We start from the raw sequence: 18,653 nt of genomic DNA, 5'->3' as shown, positions 1-18,653 counted from the left end.
AATTATTACATTTTTGTTGATTTGACATTTTTGGACACAGCAGACGTGTAAATGATAACGTTAACGATTACTTTGTTCCACGAAGAGGGGGAAAATAGGAAATTTACACCAAAAAGGGTTCATTTGACGATCAGATCAGACCAAACAGCGAACAAACAGCGAACAAACAAGCTTGATTCAAGTCGTGTGTAATAAACACACCGAGGCCCGAGTGACATAAAGGTCCTGGACCGGAGAAACCTGAACCTTTCGGTTGCCATGGCAACAACAATAGAACGCGCCACCGCATGGCAACAACAGCACACAAACACGACCGGCACCGGCCCCGGTAAGTTCACGGGGCGGTGGCACCTTCGACTTCAGCAACGATGCAGAAGAAGAGAGTCGCCAAAGTAAAGCGAGCGAAAGCCGGGTAAGTGCCGACATTTGTTCCCTTCATTCAAACAAAAAAAAAAAACAATAAAAAAACTCGCCATTTTGTGTCTTGTTTATTAACCACCGCACCCCCCCCCCCCCCCCCCCCCCCAAAAAAAAAGCAAAGGGAAGAAAGATGGAAAACAGGAGACCAAAGCGGTCAAGGAGTCTGACGTCGAGAAAGCCAAGGCCGCCGCGGCCCTGTGGGAGCTGAGGCTCCGGGTCACCGACACCTCGCTCGTCGAGTACCGGGAGGCCTCGCGCAGACTGGCCCGTGCGAACGAAGAGCTCACCGACCGGCTGTACCGAGCGGAGCAGGACGCCATCGACATCACCGGTTTCCTGAGCAGACAGGACGCGGCCAAAGAGAAGAAGGTCAACACACGCGCGGTAAAAAAAACATGTGAATGATCGGCGCCTGTTTTTTAAAACTACGGCGTCTTTTTTTGAACAGATCAACGTTCTGCAGAAAAGCCTCAAAGCTCAAGAAGAACTTGCACGTAAAGAACAAAAGAAAGTGGTGAGTTTATTTTTTTTCAAACATAAAAAGCACCCAGTTTGCTCAAGCTTGTTCATTGTAGAATGCGCCATATGACCCTGATAAACAATGTGATCTGTCTGCAGGTTTACATTTAATATGTTAGTCACATCAACCGGGTCCTGCTGCTTGTAGTCGAGATCAAACCATTAAAGGGATTCATTTAATATCTACAGCTGTTTTCCAATCTCATTGAGTCCATACAATAAGCTTCTGGAGATGAAAAAGGAGGCATGTTCTGGACTAACGTGAAACACCCCTCCTACTGACATGTATGGAACTGTTACATGTGGTTTTCTGGGAACATGGGACACCAATACATGCAGTTCAGAGCCCCTGTGTGTCCCTGTGAAGCAAGATGGACTCAGCTAAATGGAACTACTCCACTGAAAGCATGAAAACAAACTGCAGTTCCTGTGAATCAACGACTCGTGCAGCACATCACCATGTCGTCCCTGTTTTACGTGAACTTGCGGCCACTTTTCGGGATGTTGAACGTCTGGTCGGTCACCCAGAGGGAAAATTGCATATGATGCAAACCAACTTTGCACAGCGCCTGATTTGATTATGTAGATGACCACGTTATGTGAAGAACAACATTAGGCCTAAAGTGGCAGGCAGATGGTCGATAACCTCTCATTTAGTCCCCGTCTACATGTTAGTGGGTGAGTGTTTTGGGTGTTTCTCGTGACTTTGGTCATCTTGTCACATTTCTGCTCTTACAGGCTTTTCCACAGTTGCATCTTGAGGTATTTCGGCCGACTGATCTGTGCTTAAGTTGGTTTGAAAAAGAGTATGTGAGATCTTTGTATGTAACTCTTAACTTGCCAAACTGTTACAACTCAATAGTACTTTATCCAAATGGGCAGAAGAGTTAAGGCACACATTCAATTTCAGTTTTCACTCTGTGTATCTAATATGTTTCCACAGGTTGAAGATTACACAAAGCAAATCAATGAGATGAAGGAACTGTTCACAAAGAAGTCCAGTGATTTTGATATGATCCAAGATGGGATGAAGACAATTAAGGAATTTCAGAAGAGGAAATCCCAGATGGAGCAGGAGCTCATTGATGTGAGTGCAAATAAACACAGTAATAAGCGTCTCTTATTGGGAGCGGTTGATCCTCTTGTCAGGATGTGAATGCGACCAACAACCTTGAGCTTTTTATTTTGTAGATTAGAGAAAATATGGATGCAGCCGATAAGGACCACAGGGAAAAGCTCAACATATTGGAGCAAAACTTCTTCTTAGAAAAGGTATTGTTTAGTCAAATAATCCTTCTCTGGTCAATCTGGAAGATACCGGCTGAAGTGAGGTGAAATAACCGGGTCAAACATTACGTGAGCTTTCTAAATGTCCCTGCAGATTCGCCTGGAGAGGGAAGCTGAGAAAACAATCGCCCTGGTGGAGGAGAAGGCCCACGTTGAAGCCATCGTGTGAGTGTGTTTCTGCTGTTCCTTTCACAATCTAACGTTATTCTTTAAGCTGCACTTTGAGGTCCTCAGAAAACGCAGAAACAATAGTGAACACGCATCAGTGTTTATGTATTTAAATATATATAACTACAACTAATGCCATTTTCCTGACCACGCCGGCCGGTCATATTCAGATAATGCACATCATCCAAGCCAATGATCACATCTGCAGCTGGCCCGAACAAGGAAGTGTAATGTGTGTGGGGAACCATAGTTTATTACCTTCTGAGGCCATAAGATGTTTATTTTACTACTGCTGTGTTTAGCTAGGTTCTGCAGCTCATAAAACATCAACATTGATTCTGGTGTGGTCCTGCAGGTTTGGTCTTAGTGTCAGTCATTTATTTCATTTTGAACACACAGCTTGCCTTTATAAATAAAAGTACACTGAGCCAGTAGAGAAACAGAACTAATTATGCCTCTCATGAAATTAATATTTATAGGGATATTTTATCAGAGACACTTTTGTCAGAGGCTTTTTTGTTTGTCCTGCACACAATGTAGGCAGTTGGATGACGCCTCGCGCTCTGTATTCAAGGAGAACGTCCGACTCAACGAAGCACTGAAATATCACATAAAGGAGTCAGAGCTACTGCAGATGTTGGCAAATTCAATGGAGAAGGAAAAGGCCTCCCTGGCACTGGACAAGGTGTGTACGACCCATAGAACAGCAAACAGAAGTGTTACTCTCAGGCAGTCCTTGGATAGAAACCGTTCATCTCCATAAAGTCATTTTCAATCATTTCAGTTATGAAACACTTAGACCTGTGCAGGTATTTCAGGTGTTTTTTCCCCATGTGTTGTTTACCTGTGCTGACCCTGTGTATTTTGCTTGTGGTCCTACTCGTATACCCCTCCACCTCCTGACTGCTACCCAGCCTCTCAGTGGTCGGTGGTTGTGGTGACTTTCCAGTAGTGTATGGCTTTGAATTCAGTGGCTTCTCCGTTGCAAATTTCTGGCACTGATTCCTTCAGACAAATAAATATTTGGCACATTAATCGTACCTCTGATGATGACAGTAAATACAGGAAGTAGATCCACCTTGGCCCCTCAGCAGCACAGGCTAGCACACAAACCATTATCTGTTCCAGCTCTGCATTGGCAGGAAAATAAAAGGATCTTCCAAAGTTGCATTTTCTCTGTTTTGCTCCCCAGAACACGTTGGAGTTGATGGTAAAGAAAAACGCAGCTCAGATGCAGGCCCAAAACCAGGAGCTATCCAAGCTGAGGGCCAAGGTAACCTACCTGGAGCAGGCCCTGGAGCTAAAAGAGGAGGGACCCGGGAGAGGGGGGGAGAAGGAGAAGACCCTGGTCAGCATCCCGGCCAGCCAGGTAGAGCTGGAGGAGCTCCGCAGGGTGCTCTCCATGCGGGAGAGGGAACTGGGGAACGTGAAGCGGCTGGCGAGCGGCATCGTGCAGCAGCGCACAGAGATGGAGCGGTTCTTCCACGAGGCCCTGGCTCAGGTGAAGGAGGAGATCACGGCCACCAGGTCGCAGTACAAAAAGGAGGCACTGCAGGCTTATCACAGGCGGCTGAGGGAGGCCACAGCAGGAAAACAAAAGTTCCCACCTATACGCACGTTTCGGAAAGGCCCCCACAGTACCAACTCAGTCTATTCAGACATGGAGGCGGCGGCAAGGTGGTAGGTCCACTTGCTGATCATTTCCACGACTTTTATCTTCTTTCTATCTTCTTCTTGCCCCTTTCATGCTTAATCTTGATGAAGCCAATATGAGAAACAACGTGTACAACACTAGGGGTCAACATGCATTTTTATTACCAACTGTTTTCAAGGACTCATCAACCAGGCAGCCAAGTTGAGGTCACAGATCTAACTTGGGAGCAGAAGGAACAAGTACTCCGGCTGCTCTTTGCTAAAATGAATGGACAGAAGGAAAGGTAATTAAAAAACAGCCAATGCTTGTATGATGTTTGTCTTAGCAAAAGGCGTGTTTGTTACGTTAATCCTAAATTACATCCCTGAAAATGGACTTATGGATCGATTGCCTGTGGGGAACAAAAGGCAGTGACGCCAAGCAGTTGGTCAGGCTGAACTTCTGGTGACTCCTCCCTCTTCTTAATGTTATAAACAGCCTGTTTCTCAGCAGAAGAGGATACCATAAAACATCAGTTAGGCTTCGACCAATTTTCTTTTCCATCCAGCTGCTTAAAAAGAATGAAGAAAGAGTCTGGGCACAATAGTAAAAATAGGCCCGGCCACAGAGTCGTGTGCTTGGAAACAAACATCTGGTCACGTCGATTTGCTTTCAGCTCATTGGCCCTTCTTCACATGCACTCGCAGTTTATTTTGTTCTTTGAACGCCTGTGGCCAGGGAGCAGCTGGTAACATGATTTTCAAAAAAAGGAGTGTGCAGGGGATATGAATGTATGGAGGTACGGCGGGCAGGCGGAGATATATTAGCGTTAGCAGTGGTCTGGCACCTCGTCCGGCAGAATAACACGGAGCATCAAAAGAACATGTTCATCTGGTTTACCCACGAGTAACCCTCCCTCCACGACAGTCTGCCGGCCGGAGCGAAGAGGCACCAGCGTGCTAAAACAAGGCTTTCCCCCCCAAGAAGCTCTGCATTTAACTACAACTTTGCATTTTCCTGATAGGAAAGCCAGCAGACACCCGGCCTCGCCTGCCTCCTCTGAGATGAAGAAGCTCATTGACAGCGATGCTGCGGGGTAAGACGCCAAAGGAATGTATGGGAATAAACGTTGTAGCTCATCCTCAGCAATTACGACGCCAGTACCCATTTACTGGTGCCACATTCCACGTTTTAGAGGGAGAAGCAACGCGATTGCCTCCATTTGATTTATTAGTACGTTGCATTTTAGCGTTGCTTGATGGCTGTTTTTCAGAACGAGAGAGGAGCTCTCCCCGGCGACCTTCATCACCCAGGCACCAGAGTCCGTTCTGCCCCCGAACACAAACAGCCTGCCTGATATACACAGCGCATGACCTCTGTGTGACCTCTGTGTGGCACCTCAGTACGGGATCGTTTGCCTCTGCTGATGTCCAGTGTGTAGTGGAATGCCTTTTTTGTGGGTGCTCATTATTAATATTTTACCATACTTGTGTATGAAGTTTGTCAATTCACAGAATTAAAAAAAGAAAAGCTTCACCATTTTAAACAGATCCATCTCCTCAAAACAAAAACAGATTGCTGACAACGGAATGTCCATTAGTTGATGTTAAAAATCATGATGCAGTGTCCATGCAAAAGTAAGGAACACGGGTGTTGAAGAAATTCCCATGTAGTATTCTATTTGAGGAAGTAATATTTCCAATAACTTCGACACAGCTGGCAGCTTTTTGCACCGTTAAACTCTGCTCCAGTTGACATTGACAGATCATCTATTCACACATTGAATACAAGATCTGTAGAAAAGCAGTGCATCATGAAATGAAAATTCACATTTTAAATGATGGTACTCAGTACACAAAAACATTTCGTGCTTGTACGTAGGAAGACCGCACACTAACTACCAGTCAAAAACCACACACACTATTCTGCCAAAACGTCTTTGAATTAAAACAAAATGTTAGAATTTACCCTGTTTCTACCAACATATTTAACACAACTACCAACTGACTAAACAAAGCCGTTCTAAGAATCACAGAAGAATATGAACGTATCATTTGAAGGAAAGTCATTTTATTCACCGATTGTATAAAAAACGAAAACAGACATCACATTTCCGTACTGTACAACTTTTGTTGTTTTCACATTGTTCATACTGTACACATGGCATTGCAGTCTGTCCATCCCAGGAGAGGGATCCCTCCTTTTTCCTTCCCTTTTTCTCCCCATCACGAGGTTTTCCTGCACTGATGCACTGATGTGAGGGTGTTGTGACGGGGTACACACTGTAAAGCCCTCTGAGGCAAATTTGTAATTTTCGGCGATACAAAATAAACAACTGCAACCGTGTTTATCTGCTTGATGGCAGCGGAGGAGTACTTAGCATCCCGTGGTGGCTATAGTAGCTGCAGGACTCGTTAAAGTAGCATCTTCAGCCTCCCATTGGGAGATTACAGTTTGATCCGTGTGTACAGTAGAACTGGATTCCCTATAGAAATGCAAAAGAGACTTTCACAGCTCAACTTTTCAACATTTGTGTATTTGTTATTCCTGTAACAATAGGATGCATTGTTTAGTTCATACTTGTTTCCCGTAGAAATCCCCTCTGAAGTACCTTGTTGAGCCAGTAACAGAAAACATGGGCAGTGCAAAGGGACAGGAACTGCCTCCAAGCTGCAGAAAACCCGTATTTTCCATAAGTGTAAGTTTGTAAAACAATTCCCCAGGATCCTAAATTGTTGGGTCTGAGTTAGGAGGCGGCTGATGATAGATGTGGTATATCCATACCTTTTAAAAAAACAAGCTTACATCATCCCACTAAACAAAGCCAAACTTGCGGCTTATATTTGCACTTTTGAAAGCACATATTGTTCCGAAAGGGAAGAGAAAACTAAATAAAACTTTGTTGTGAAGGCACGGAATGATTGGTTTAGAGAGTTTGAAACAGCGGGAATAAGTCAGGACACCTTTTGGCCAGAAAAAGTCGCTGTTTGTTGCATGGAGGTTTGGAGCGCCGAACAGCACATGGCCTGCTCAGCATTCCCCGACTTGTGAACAGCAAACACGGGACATAACTGAGGCTCCACCGTCAAACAAACAGGGGGTCTGGCCATGCTTATGCCTAATAGAACCGTAGGAATCCCTTCGCAGTTTAATTTTAGATGTCCCTCTTTGAATACTAGCAGGAAAACACGTTTCTATGTCCCCCTTGTCTTCTTTAAAGAGACACGTATTTACTGAGGCTATTTGTAGTCCTGACTCGTGGGGGTTTGCAGGGGGGGAGCGCTTCCCAGATGTGTGTATATTAGGTTAGGGGCAAACAAGGCTATCCTTGACATGGAAAAAAAAGATAGTTTGTGTGTGTGAAGCTTTTCAAACAGACATGTGATGTGCTCCCTACTTGAGGTGCTGTTTAGACATGACAGAGGGACGTGAATGCCTCCTTTCTCTCAAAACAGAGGAACGCATTTGGAGGCTGCAGCCGCTCACCTGGCACACATCCACCTCGGGAGTGTATTTGTGTGCAGTGGCGCCATTTGTGGTGAAGATAGCTGTACCGTTGCCATAGGGGTTCCTGTTGACCACATCGATGGCATCATCCAGAGTGGCTGCCTCAATTAAAAAAAGGTTTTAGGTGTTTAGTTTTAGAGTTGATCTTAATTTTTCATCAAGGCAAACACAGACATAAGAAATCAAACACACATACTCTGACGTTAATGTTGGTGGGGCGTTCTTCTTCTTCTTCTGCCACACCACTCTGGATCACACTGCTGTGTTTGCAGATCAGAGGCCCCACATCTGCACCAGGCTGGTCTCCTGGCAGGGCCCCAAAAACAACCCGGCTATACTACGCCATTAATCCCAGCTCGTTATGTAGACTTGACCTTTTGCTACAAACATGCAACACCAGGACGAGGGGCACCCCGAGGCACTCCCTCACGTGTGGATACTTACAGGTTTCCTGTGTACTACAGAAAAAAAAAGAATCCATATCATAGCAAACAACGATAATCACTATTTTACTCCCCATCAACTTCCTCGCCCAAAAGATTTGATGCTTTAAAACCACCATTTAGCTGCGGGCCGCAGAGCTGCCCACAGATTTGCAGCAGGGCTGACTCAACAGGCCGTCGCTCCCAGCTGATTGCAATGAGAAGTTACAACATGGCAAAAGGGCGAGAGGTGTGGTCACGGCGATGTGGGTGGCCACGGGAGGACTAAACCAAGGGGGAAATAAGGGCTCAGGGGAGTTGATGGGTGGGGTGACTGGGGGGGGTGCCCCAAACGCTGCACCCACGAGCTGATTCAGTGTTCTCCTTTGTTGGCATCCAGCATCACCACACCATGGTTCTGGGCTCCCTAAAGCGGATGTGTGAGCACCACAGAGCAGCAGCGGTCTTGGCCCAAATGAGAACATCTGGGAGTTATGTACAAACAACCTACCAAAGTTTGTGTTGTGAGTGCATCAAACATTTTAGTCCCGATGACGATAGGAATGGCGGACACAAAGCTAAATGGATGGAGCTGTTGGAATTATGGTTCTTCAACAGTGAGTCACAGCTGCAGTTTTTGATTGGTACCCTCTCTCATCTTTGCCGCTGGCAGAGCGAAGAATCAAAGCTGCAACGAAAATCTGTTGGCCGATGCTGCCACCTTCTGGACAGGAAGAGTCGGTTATTTACACTTGGGTCCGATTCTCATTTTAACTCAGAGTTTGAATTGATCCTCTTGTCATTCTTGGAACATCGGGTCGCCAACGGGTATAGAAACTGTATGAACTCAGATATTCTTGATATATGAAATAATGTGTTGGAGAATATACAAATTAGGAAAGCAATTTAAAGTGATTGAGTGATGAGTTTTAAGTCCTGGCATAGATGGTTGGTCCGCATGAGTATTTTCCTTATTAAATAATCTACCAAAATATTACCTTAATTGGTGAATTTTTTTTTTTTACAGTGTGCTTATTTTTTTAAGAGCTGAAATACCTACATTAAATATTGTGTCTAACCAACTAAAGACAAACAAAAACAGCCAACCTTCACACTGGACATCAATATGTTGGCACGTCATTGAAACTAAAGATTAAAAGCAGGTGTATTTTTGTCTCAAAACAACCTTTTGCCACATAGAGGTACAGGATAGAACAAATAAATGTTGAATAAAGGAATAAGCGTCTCCTACCAGCATGTTGGCCGCGTACAGTCAGGATCACCAGCATCCTGCAGCATTACCATGGGAAACATGGGGGGAACGGAGGGGGGGGGGGGGGGGGGGGGGGGTCACGTGAGGAACATTGTGTTGGTGTCCATGTCCTTAGTGAGTCACCGAGCATCAGAAGCCATGCTGCAGGCATGCTACACCACCTTTGCAAATAAAATGTTGCCCTTTGTAGAAGGTGTGTGCACCCATGTGTGCGAGTCGGACACACATCCCCCAGACAAGACAAATGCAATATGACATTGTGGATTGCAAAGGATTATTTTAATGACCTCTCAAATTCACTTAGAGGCCACTTCTTTTCTGAATAGACCAACATGTTTCAAGGCAAAATATCTATCATTTATCTATCTCTATTGAAATATGTATGCGTTCACACAGAAAAAAATCGACTGTGATGGAGACACTGCCGAAAAGCTCATAACTAATATTTCTAGGTCTAGTATATGTATGTAATTGTCCAACATCAAGTCATTCAAGTCCCGGCTGTCCTATGTCTCAAGTCAAAGTGTCCCTGAGCAAGACACCTAACCCATAACTGCTCCCCGGGCAAAGATTTAAAAAGCCATGGGTTAAAAATGTAATGTAAGTCGCTTTGGATAAAAGCGTCTGCTAAATGACATGTAATATAAACCAATACACGTATCTGTTATAAGTTTACGGCTGACTACTAAAAATACTTTTATTTCCGTGTTGGAGAAAGTACTTTGATCTTTTACTTCATACCACAATGCAAAAATACAAGTGTCTTGATTCTGAAAGTTCAAAGCATCTTAATATTTGACTCATGACGCCTTGTCTTTATAGTCCCCATTGAAGGGTTTTCGGGGAGTTTTGTCTGAGCCGGGAAGTTCCGGGACAGAGAATGTCACATGTGAACAGATTGGAGGGCACTGGGAGTTAACTCAAAATGAGCTGGATCTTCTGTTTGTGGTACTAGAAGCATGATGACGAGGAAGGCGCTGCAGCCCTCTGGATCTTCAGCAAGCATCCAGGCTCGCCTACCCGTGGCTCAGAGGACGCCTGCGTCGGGTGGAGTGGAGGACTGGCATGTGAGAAGACAGAGGCAGCAGACCGTGCAGACAAGATTTATTCCACAAATGTCTTTCCCACAAAACAGAGCGGTATTTTTATGGTCAGGGAAAAAAAAAAAAAAAAAAAAAAAAGTATACTCCACTGAACGGTTTCCTGTAAATTGTACCTCCATTTGCCTTATTTAGTACATACACAACGCATTACAACAAATGTTATATTTAAATAGGAATAATAAAACTGGTCTGTGTGTGGTGAAGTTGAGACGTTTAGATTTAAATTTATTTATTGTAGTTTTGTATTTCACCCCGTTTAGGGTTACAATAAACGTTTGTCCCTTATAACAGCTTGTGGTATTTCCTTCTGAATCATGATATGGACATAATTATAGCTCATAGCTGCAGCACATACATGAGTAGCCCATCAGTTGTCAAACAAAAGTCAAACTGCACCAGGAAAATATCCCAGACGCCGTCACACCAGCAGCCTGAACAGATGACACAAGGCCGGATGGATCCACGCTGTCAAATTCTGACTCGACCATCTGAATGAACTCAAAACTCATCAGACCAGGCAACGTGCTGGAGCTGCTACCGTCGGGTTCGATGAAGGACGCACGGACACAGGGGTCTACTTTACAATATACTTTATTTTGCAGTAAGCAGGTTTGTGGCTTCGTTGCTCCGCTCCTCGGCCTTCCTTGCCCCGGAGCGTCTGCTCCAGTCTCTCGCTCAAAGTCCTGCTCACTGTTTATGTCACGGAGACAATCAGTCAGGATGACTTTCAGTTGTGATGATTACTCACCCTTCCTTGAACCACTCCCCCGCTCTGCATCCGAGCTCACCACACCAATCTTCTGTCCATTGTGGTGATCCTGTGTGAATAGTCTCCTGGTCTTAGCGGACAGGAGCTGTGGTCCCCCGGAGACCCCCGCTGTGGTCTCCTGCTGCTGTAGCCGCAGGTTGTGCACGTGTTGTGCGTTCAGAGATGCAATTCTGCACTCCTTGGGTGTAACGAGTGCTTATTTGAGTTCCTGTTGCAGTCATCGTGAACCAGTCTGGCCATTCTCATTTCGTCCACACAACTCGCTGGGTATTTCATCTTTTTGGGACCGTTCGCTTTAAACCTGTCGTCACACTGATATCATTTCATTTATGATGACATACACAATGAGAAAACTGCTCCCAAATGCCAGGTGGGCCACATAAACAGGATTAGTACAAACTTATCGTTGTGTGACACCAAGTAGAGGGGGGGGCCTGTTTTACTTCCAACTAAACAGGTAGAGGGGGGGGGGGGTTCTCGTGCCGGACTGAACAATACAGAGGTTCGGTTTACTCCAGGAACAGAGATCATATTGTTGTACAAAACAATAATCAGGAAACATTGATTAGCCAAAATATGTCAAACATACAAGGAATTTGTCTTGGCGGTTAGTGCGCGACAGTAGACAGACAAGACAACAGTGCACAGGTAATAAAAATAAAGTGGAATGAAATGCTAATGCAATGGGTTAGTAAGAATAAGGCTAAGGCTATGGGTTAGTATAAAACAGGGGAATAAAGTTAAACAAATTTTAAATATTAAGTTGAAAAATATTAAGCATAAAGTGCACTAACAAACAAGTAACAAACAAGAGACAAAGTGACAAGTGACAAAGTGATGAATTGCAGTTAAAGTGGCATGTGCAGTGTGAAGGGAAGTGACCGGTGGAGTGTTATAGTCAGGCAGTGGGGGACCGGGCTCTGTTGATGAGCCCGACTGCCGACGGGAAGAAACTGTATAATGTATTCGTACATCAGTAAAAAACAAACGCCGTAAAACAATCTGTACTTGCCCGGGTCCCTAACCACGGTGAGGATAGGGCGAGCGTCTGCGTGGAGGCAGCGAGTCTCCCAGTACATCTAATCACCCGTGCAACCTATAAACATGCAACACACACACACACACACACACACACACACACACGCGCGCACACGCGCGCACACACTGCAACTCACTCAACGGCAAAACAAAGTGCGTTAAAAACTGTTCATGCAATATCACACCACATGCTAAAATCTAAATCTAAGAAAATACCCACGCTATTCCTCCACACAACGGGCACCCCCCGCTCGAAATAAATGAAAATAACAGTAGGCAAGTACACGAAACAAAAACCGGAGCGCAGGACGCATACAATGTTATGATACCAGCTAGTTACAATTGCTAATCGCTACTCGCACCCGGATACGGCAAAACAGCAGTTTGTGCGCCACCTGGAAAGGCTGAGGAGCTAAACCCTCCCCAACGACGTCCGAAGGGGCTCCACTCGGCCGGCAAAACCTGCAAGGTTGAGATCTGTAAGCTGACAATTTCCCCCATAACAAACAACCCACCAGTTAGCGACCTACCTGCTACTCTCCTCTCAGCGGACTGCTAGGAACGGGAGACGGCCCGTAAAATAGGGGGCTCATTGATGACGTCATCCCGACCCTTTGGTACTACCCGTCACATCTGCAACTGGTTTACACCATGAAACTGCAGTGGTGATGGAAACACTTCAATAAATGTATTTGCATTTTTACTATTGTCGCCATGAATCTATGGAGTGCGATCAGTCTCATTAATTACAAATTCAAACAAAAGAATTCACATTTAATTTACAAATAAATGTGACTCCCACAATATTGGTTAAAAGGTCGCCAAAATTACCAACAATGCTGTCAATATATCCGGGAACCCAATTCTGTCCTTTCACAATAAGACTTCCTGCTTACACCTCCAAATAGAGCAATAAAAGTATTTTCTTCGTCGCCCCAGCATCGCACGACCGAGTTCACTTTCTCTCATCAAACTAACTTTCTGCAGTAGTTAGACATGTAAATTAGGTTAGTTTATCACTATATAATCATTTTTACTTGTATGGTGACTAACCCTTAAATAAAAAAAACATATTAATTAATACATGAATTTAGTATTTAGTATTATACCATACAAAATAAAAAAGACAACTAGATGTGTTACAGGGTTTAATGATTGTCTCATTAAGAACAAACCCAATGATTCGTTGGCTGATTTTAGTCACTAGAGACAGTTGAGATCAAGTTACCATTAACATTGGAGTGAATAAATTAGAATATTAGAATATTTAGAATTTGTCATTTTGGGGGCATTTAAAACACATTTTTCTGATATGTTTTTTGTCATATTTATTTATTTATCTTGAACGGCTGCAGCATGGAGGTTCATTGAGTCTCTGATTGACAGAGTGGGAGAGAAGATGTCATCTGTCGTCCAGCAGCAGAGAACGAATAGACATTCGTGACTCTGCAGTTGCACTTGACTGCGTCATTAAGACGCTCACACGTCCCGTTGAACTCGGGGCTTGAATTTGTTTTATTTGTGGAGTATTGAATTTGTTTTATTTGTGGAGAATTGGATTTGTTTTAATGGTGGATAATTGAATTTGTTTGTGCTTTGAGTTGCCTGACTTCATTTTTTAGAAACATTCATGTTTTAATAAAAATGTTCCGTAGAGGAAACATGTTCATCTACTTTAAATATTCTCTTCTTCTTCTGCCGTTATTCTAAGACAAGATGTTTTGTTATAGGAAGAAGAGAGTCAACAATTGAAATCAGGCTCAAAGTCTCGACTCACACCTGTGTGTGTCATTAAATACACAAACGCTCATTAATTCAACATCATTGTTGTGTAAATTCATTCAAGTCAACAAATAGTAAAGAACATGAGAATGTCATACATCAAAATGTATTTATTATTGTCTAGATAATAATCACGTGACATTACATGACATTACTTCGATGACATTACATGACATTACTTACATGCTACAATAACACACATACAAACAATAACAATAATAACAACACAATGATTGGGCGAAAATCTGAAGCAGTTCCTGAGAAGAAAGAAAAGAAAAGTTGTTGGCATGTTAATGTTGTTAGTGTGTCTGTGTGTAGAACAAAATGTTAGTGTGTATTTGTGTAATTATATATGTTTTTGTGTAGAACTAAATATTAATGTGTCTATGTGTACATCTAAATATTAATGTGTCTATGTGTACATCTAAATATTAATGTCTCTATGTGTGTCTAAATATTTATGATCTAAGGCTGGCTCCCAGCCGCCGTCCTCCTCTTCTCCATTAAATTCACCATCCATTTAACAACAGTCAACCAGTTCGTATGTATGTTACCCGGGCAGACAGCTATGTTCTGAAAGTTTATACTAACCTTTCAGAGAAAATGTTTGTGTCCACGAGCTTATGTTAGCCTCGCAGAATTAATTTATGCTGAAAGTTTATACTAACCTTTCAGAGAAAATGTTTGTGTCCACGAGCTTATGTTAGCCTCGCAGAATTAATTTATGCTGAAAGTTTATACTAACCTTTCAGAGAAAATGTTTGTGTCCACGAGCTTATGTTAGCCTCGCAGAATTAATTTATGCCGAAAGTTTATACTAACCTTCCGGAGTTAATGCGTCTGTGAGTTTATGTTAACCTCTCAGACTCAATTATTAGGTCTGTCTGCCCTCTTTAGAACATACTTCCAAAACTTATTTCTTAAAGTGCATTTCTCAACACATTTCATTTATCTATTTAATCACTCCTTTCTCCCCCCCTCCACACTCCCATGTATCCCATGATGTATGGTAAACGTGTGCCAGGAGTAAAATTGGCAAATAAGTGGACTTGTTTACAACAACACAAAGGCTACAGGACTCTCATTCATCCGTCATGGGACAACAGCGGCGCGTCAATGAGGGTTTCCGGAAAAAAATGCCTCAGTGGCTTAAAGCGTTGGCTTAGCCTCTACATTCAAAGTCAAAACTGTTTTTCTTATTCCGGCTAGAAACACCTGCCGAGCTCACAAAGGTTCCTACCCTATATAGGCTGACCCGCCCATCAATCAGATGCTGCCATACATCATAAATCGCCTCTTACAGGTAGTGTGTCTATGTGTACATCTAAATATTAATGATCTATGTGTACATCTAAATATTAGTGTCCTCTTCTCCATTAAATTCACCTTCCATTTAACAACAGTCAACCAGTTCGTATGTATGTTACCCGGGCAGACAGCTATGTTCTGAAAGTTTATACTAACCTTTCAGAGAAAATGTTTGTGTCCACGAGCTTATGTTAGCCTCGCAGAATTAATTTATGCCGAAAGTTTATACTAACCTTTCAGAGAAAATGTTTGTGTCCACGAGCTTATGTTAGCCTCGCAGAATTAATTTATGCTGAAAGTTTATACTAACCTTTCAGAGAAAATGTTTGTGTCCACGAGCTTATGTTAGCCTCGCAGAATTAATATATGCCGAAAGTTTATACTAACCTTTCAGAGAAAATGTTTGTGTCCACGAGCTTATGTTAGCCTCGCAGAATTAATTTATGCCGAAAGTTTATACTAACCTTCCGGAGTTAATGCGTCTGTGAGTTTATGTTAACCTCTCAGACTCAATTATTAGGTCTGTCTGCCCTCTTTAGAACATACTTCCAAAACTTATTTCCTAAAGTGCATTCCTCAACACATTTCATTTATCTATTTAATCACTCCTTTCTCCCCCCCTCCACACTCCCATGTATCCCATGATGTATGGTAAACGTGTGCAAGGAGTAAAATTGGCAAATAAGTGGACTTGTTTACAACAACACAAAGGCTACAAGACTCTCATTCATCCGTCATGGGACAACAGCGGCGCGTCAATGAGGGTTTCCGGAAAAAAATGCCTCAGTGGCTTAAAGCGTTGGCTTAGCCTCTACATTCAAAGTCAAAACTGTTTTTCTTATTCCGGCTGGAAACACCTGCCGAGCCCACAAAGGTTCCTACCCTATATAGGCTGACCCGCCCATCAATCAGATGCTGCCATACATCATAAATCGCCTCTTACAGGTAGTGTGTCTATGTGTACATCTAAATATTAATGATCTATGTGTACATCTAAATATTAGTGTCCTCTTCTCCATCAAATTCACCTTCCATTTAACAACAGTCAACCAGATCGTATGTATTTTACCCGGGCAGACAGCTATGTTCTGAAAGTTTATACTAACCTTTCAGAGAAAATGTTTGTGTCCGCGAGCTTATGTTAGCCTCGCAGAATTAATTTATGCTGAAAGTTTATACTAACCTTTCAGAGAAAATGTTTGTGTCCACGAGCTTATGTTAGCCTCGCAGAATTAATTTATGCCGAAAGTTTATACTAACCTTCCGGAGTTAATGCGTCTGTGAGTTTATGTTAACCTCTCAGACTCAATTATTAGGTCTGTCTGCCCTCTTTAGAACATACTTCCAAAACTTATTTCTTAAAGTGCATTCCTCAACACATTTCATTTATCTATTTAATCACTCCTTTCTCCCCCCCTCCACACTCCCATGTATCCCATGATGTATGGTAAACGTGTGCCAGGAGTAAAATTGGCAAATAAGTGGACTTGTTTACAACAACACAAAGGCTACAAGACTCTCATTCATCCGTCATGGGACAACAGCGGCGCGTCAATGAGGGTTTCCGGAAAAAAATGCCTCAGTGGCTTAAAGCGTTGGCTTAGCCTCTACATTCAAAGTCAAAACTGTTTTTCTTATTCCGGCTAGAAACACCTGCCGAGCCCACAAAGGTTCCTACCCTATATAGGCTGACCCGCCCATCAATCAGATGCTGCCATACATCATAAATCGCCTCTTACAGGCAGTGTGTCTATGTGTACATCTAAATAGTAATGATCTATGTGTACATCTAAATATTAGTGTCCTCTTCTCCATTAAATTCACCTTCCATTTAACAACAGTCAACCAGATCGTATGTATTTTACCCGGGCAGACAGCTATGTTCTGAAAGTTTATACTAACCTTTCAGAGAAAATGTTTGTGTCCGCGAGCTTATGTTAGCCTCGCAGAATTAATTTATGCTGAAAGTTTATACTAACCTTTCAGAGAAAATGTTTGTGTCCACGAGCTTATGTTAGCCTCGCAGAATTAATTTATGCCGAAAGTTTATACTAACCTTCCGGAGTTAATGCGTCTGTGAGTTTATGTTAACCTCTCAGACTCAATTATTAGGTCTGTCTGCCCTCTTTAGAACATACTTCCAAAACTTATTTCTTAAAGTGCATTCCTCAACACATTTCATTTATCTATTTAATCACTCCTTCCTCCCCCCCTCCACACTCCCATGTATCCCATGATTTATGGTAAACGTGTGCAAGGAGTAAAATTGGCAAATAAGTGGACTTGTTTACAACAACACAAAGGCTACAAGACTCTCATTCATCCGTCATGGGACAACAGCGGCGCGTCAATGAGGGTTTCCGGAAAAAAATGCCTCAGTGGCTTAGAGCGTTGGCTTAGCCTCTACATTCAAAGTCAAAACTGTTTTTCTTATTCCGGCTGGAAACACCTGCCGAGCCCACAAAGGTTCCTACCCTATATAGGCTGACCCGCCCATCAATCAGATGCTGCCATACATCATAAATCGCCTCTTACAGGCAGTGTGTCTATGTGTACATCTAAATATTAATGATCTATGTGTACATCTAAATATTAGTGTGTCTATGTGTACATCTAAATATTAGTTTGTCTCTGAGTACGTGTGTGTGTGTTGTGCGCTTATCTGAGTCATGCGTAGATCTGGAGCTGCTCCTGAGGGGGCGACTCTCAGCACGTCCTGATGACGTCCTGATGGCGTGATGTCCTCATAGCGTCCTTATGGAGTCCTGATGGAGTCCTGATGGCGTGACGTCCTGATGCCGTCCTTATGGCGTCCTGATGGCATCCTGATGACGTCTTGATGGCGTCCTGATGACGTCTTGATGGCGTCCTGATGGCGTCCTGTTGGTCTGCAGAGACAAGGAGAAGAGACGTGAGGAGGATCATCAGGATGTGAGACAACATTCATAGATCCAATTTGATACTTTTGTTTAATTATTTAATGTTTGTATGTGTGTGTAAGTGTACATTATATATTTGTGGTTGTTAAGGTGTATTTCTGTGTATGCAGGTAAGTACTTTTATATGTGTGTGTCTCTGTGTAAGTACCGTTATATATGTGTGTCTCTGTGTAAGTACTTTTATACGTGAGTGTTCCTGTGTAAGTAACTTTATATGTGTGTGTCTCTGTGTAAGTACTTTTATACGTGAGTGTTCCTGTGTAAGTAACTTTATATGTGTGTGTCTCTGTGTAAGTACTTTTATATGTGTGTGTGTGTCTCTGTGTAAGTACTTTTATATGTGTGTGTCTCTGTGTAAGTACTTTTATATGTGTGTGTGTGTGTGTCTCTGTGTAAGTACTTTTATATGTGACTGTCTCTGTGTAAGTACCTTTATATGTGTGTGTCTCTGTGTAAGTACTTTTATATGTGTGTGTGTGTGTGTC

General features: G+C 43.0%; 1 protein-coding gene and 1 long non-coding RNA gene across 2 annotated transcripts; one reads left to right on the top strand and one right to left on the bottom strand.

Annotated features, from left to right (window-relative positions):
- The first annotated feature begins 182 nt into the window (after positions 1-182).
- Positions 183-5,573, top strand: bbof1a (basal body orientation factor 1a). Its single transcript, XM_040200570.2, has 11 exons — positions 183-412; positions 537-789; positions 869-934; positions 1,883-2,026; positions 2,131-2,211; positions 2,321-2,391; positions 2,935-3,079; positions 3,587-4,074; positions 4,227-4,331; positions 5,052-5,123; positions 5,301-5,573. Exons 1-11 carry the CDS (start codon positions 369-371, stop codon positions 5,398-5,400), a joined length of 1,569 nt encoding a protein of 522 aa, XP_040056504.2. The 5' UTR covers positions 183-368; the 3' UTR covers positions 5,401-5,573.
- A 5,332-nt stretch (positions 5,574-10,905) lies between these two features.
- Positions 10,906-12,783, bottom strand: LOC144388429 (uncharacterized). The gene is made up of 3 exons (XR_013452807.1): positions 12,670-12,783; positions 11,121-12,601; positions 10,906-11,022 (listed from the first exon to the last, which is right to left on the bottom strand). It is a non-coding gene; the product is annotated as an uncharacterized LOC144388429 (long non-coding RNA).
- Between the last annotated feature and the right edge of the window lie 5,870 nt (positions 12,784-18,653).

Source organism: Gasterosteus aculeatus, chromosome 15 (genome assembly GCF_964276395.1).
Source record: "Gasterosteus aculeatus chromosome 15, fGasAcu3.hap1.1, whole genome shotgun sequence".
Classification (NCBI taxonomy): Eukaryota; Metazoa; Chordata; class Actinopteri; order Perciformes; family Gasterosteidae; genus Gasterosteus; species Gasterosteus aculeatus.
The sequence above is the reverse complement of the archived record's forward strand: the minus strand, read 5'-3'. Positions and strand labels throughout refer to the sequence as shown.

Bases quoted from the DNA above. Each gene is read 5' to 3' on its own strand.
- bbof1a (XM_040200570.2), top strand. From the start codon at position 369: ATGCAGAAGAAGAGAGTCGCCAAAGTAAAGCGAGCGAAAGCCGG. The intron at 2,027-2,130 runs GTGAGTGCAAAT...TTTATTTTGTAG, and splicing joins TGGAGCAGGAGCTCATTGAT to ATTAGAGAAAATATGGATGC. The intron at 4,332-5,051 runs GTAATTAAAAAA...TTTTCCTGATAG, and splicing joins ATGAATGGACAGAAGGAAAG to GAAAGCCAGCAGACACCCGG.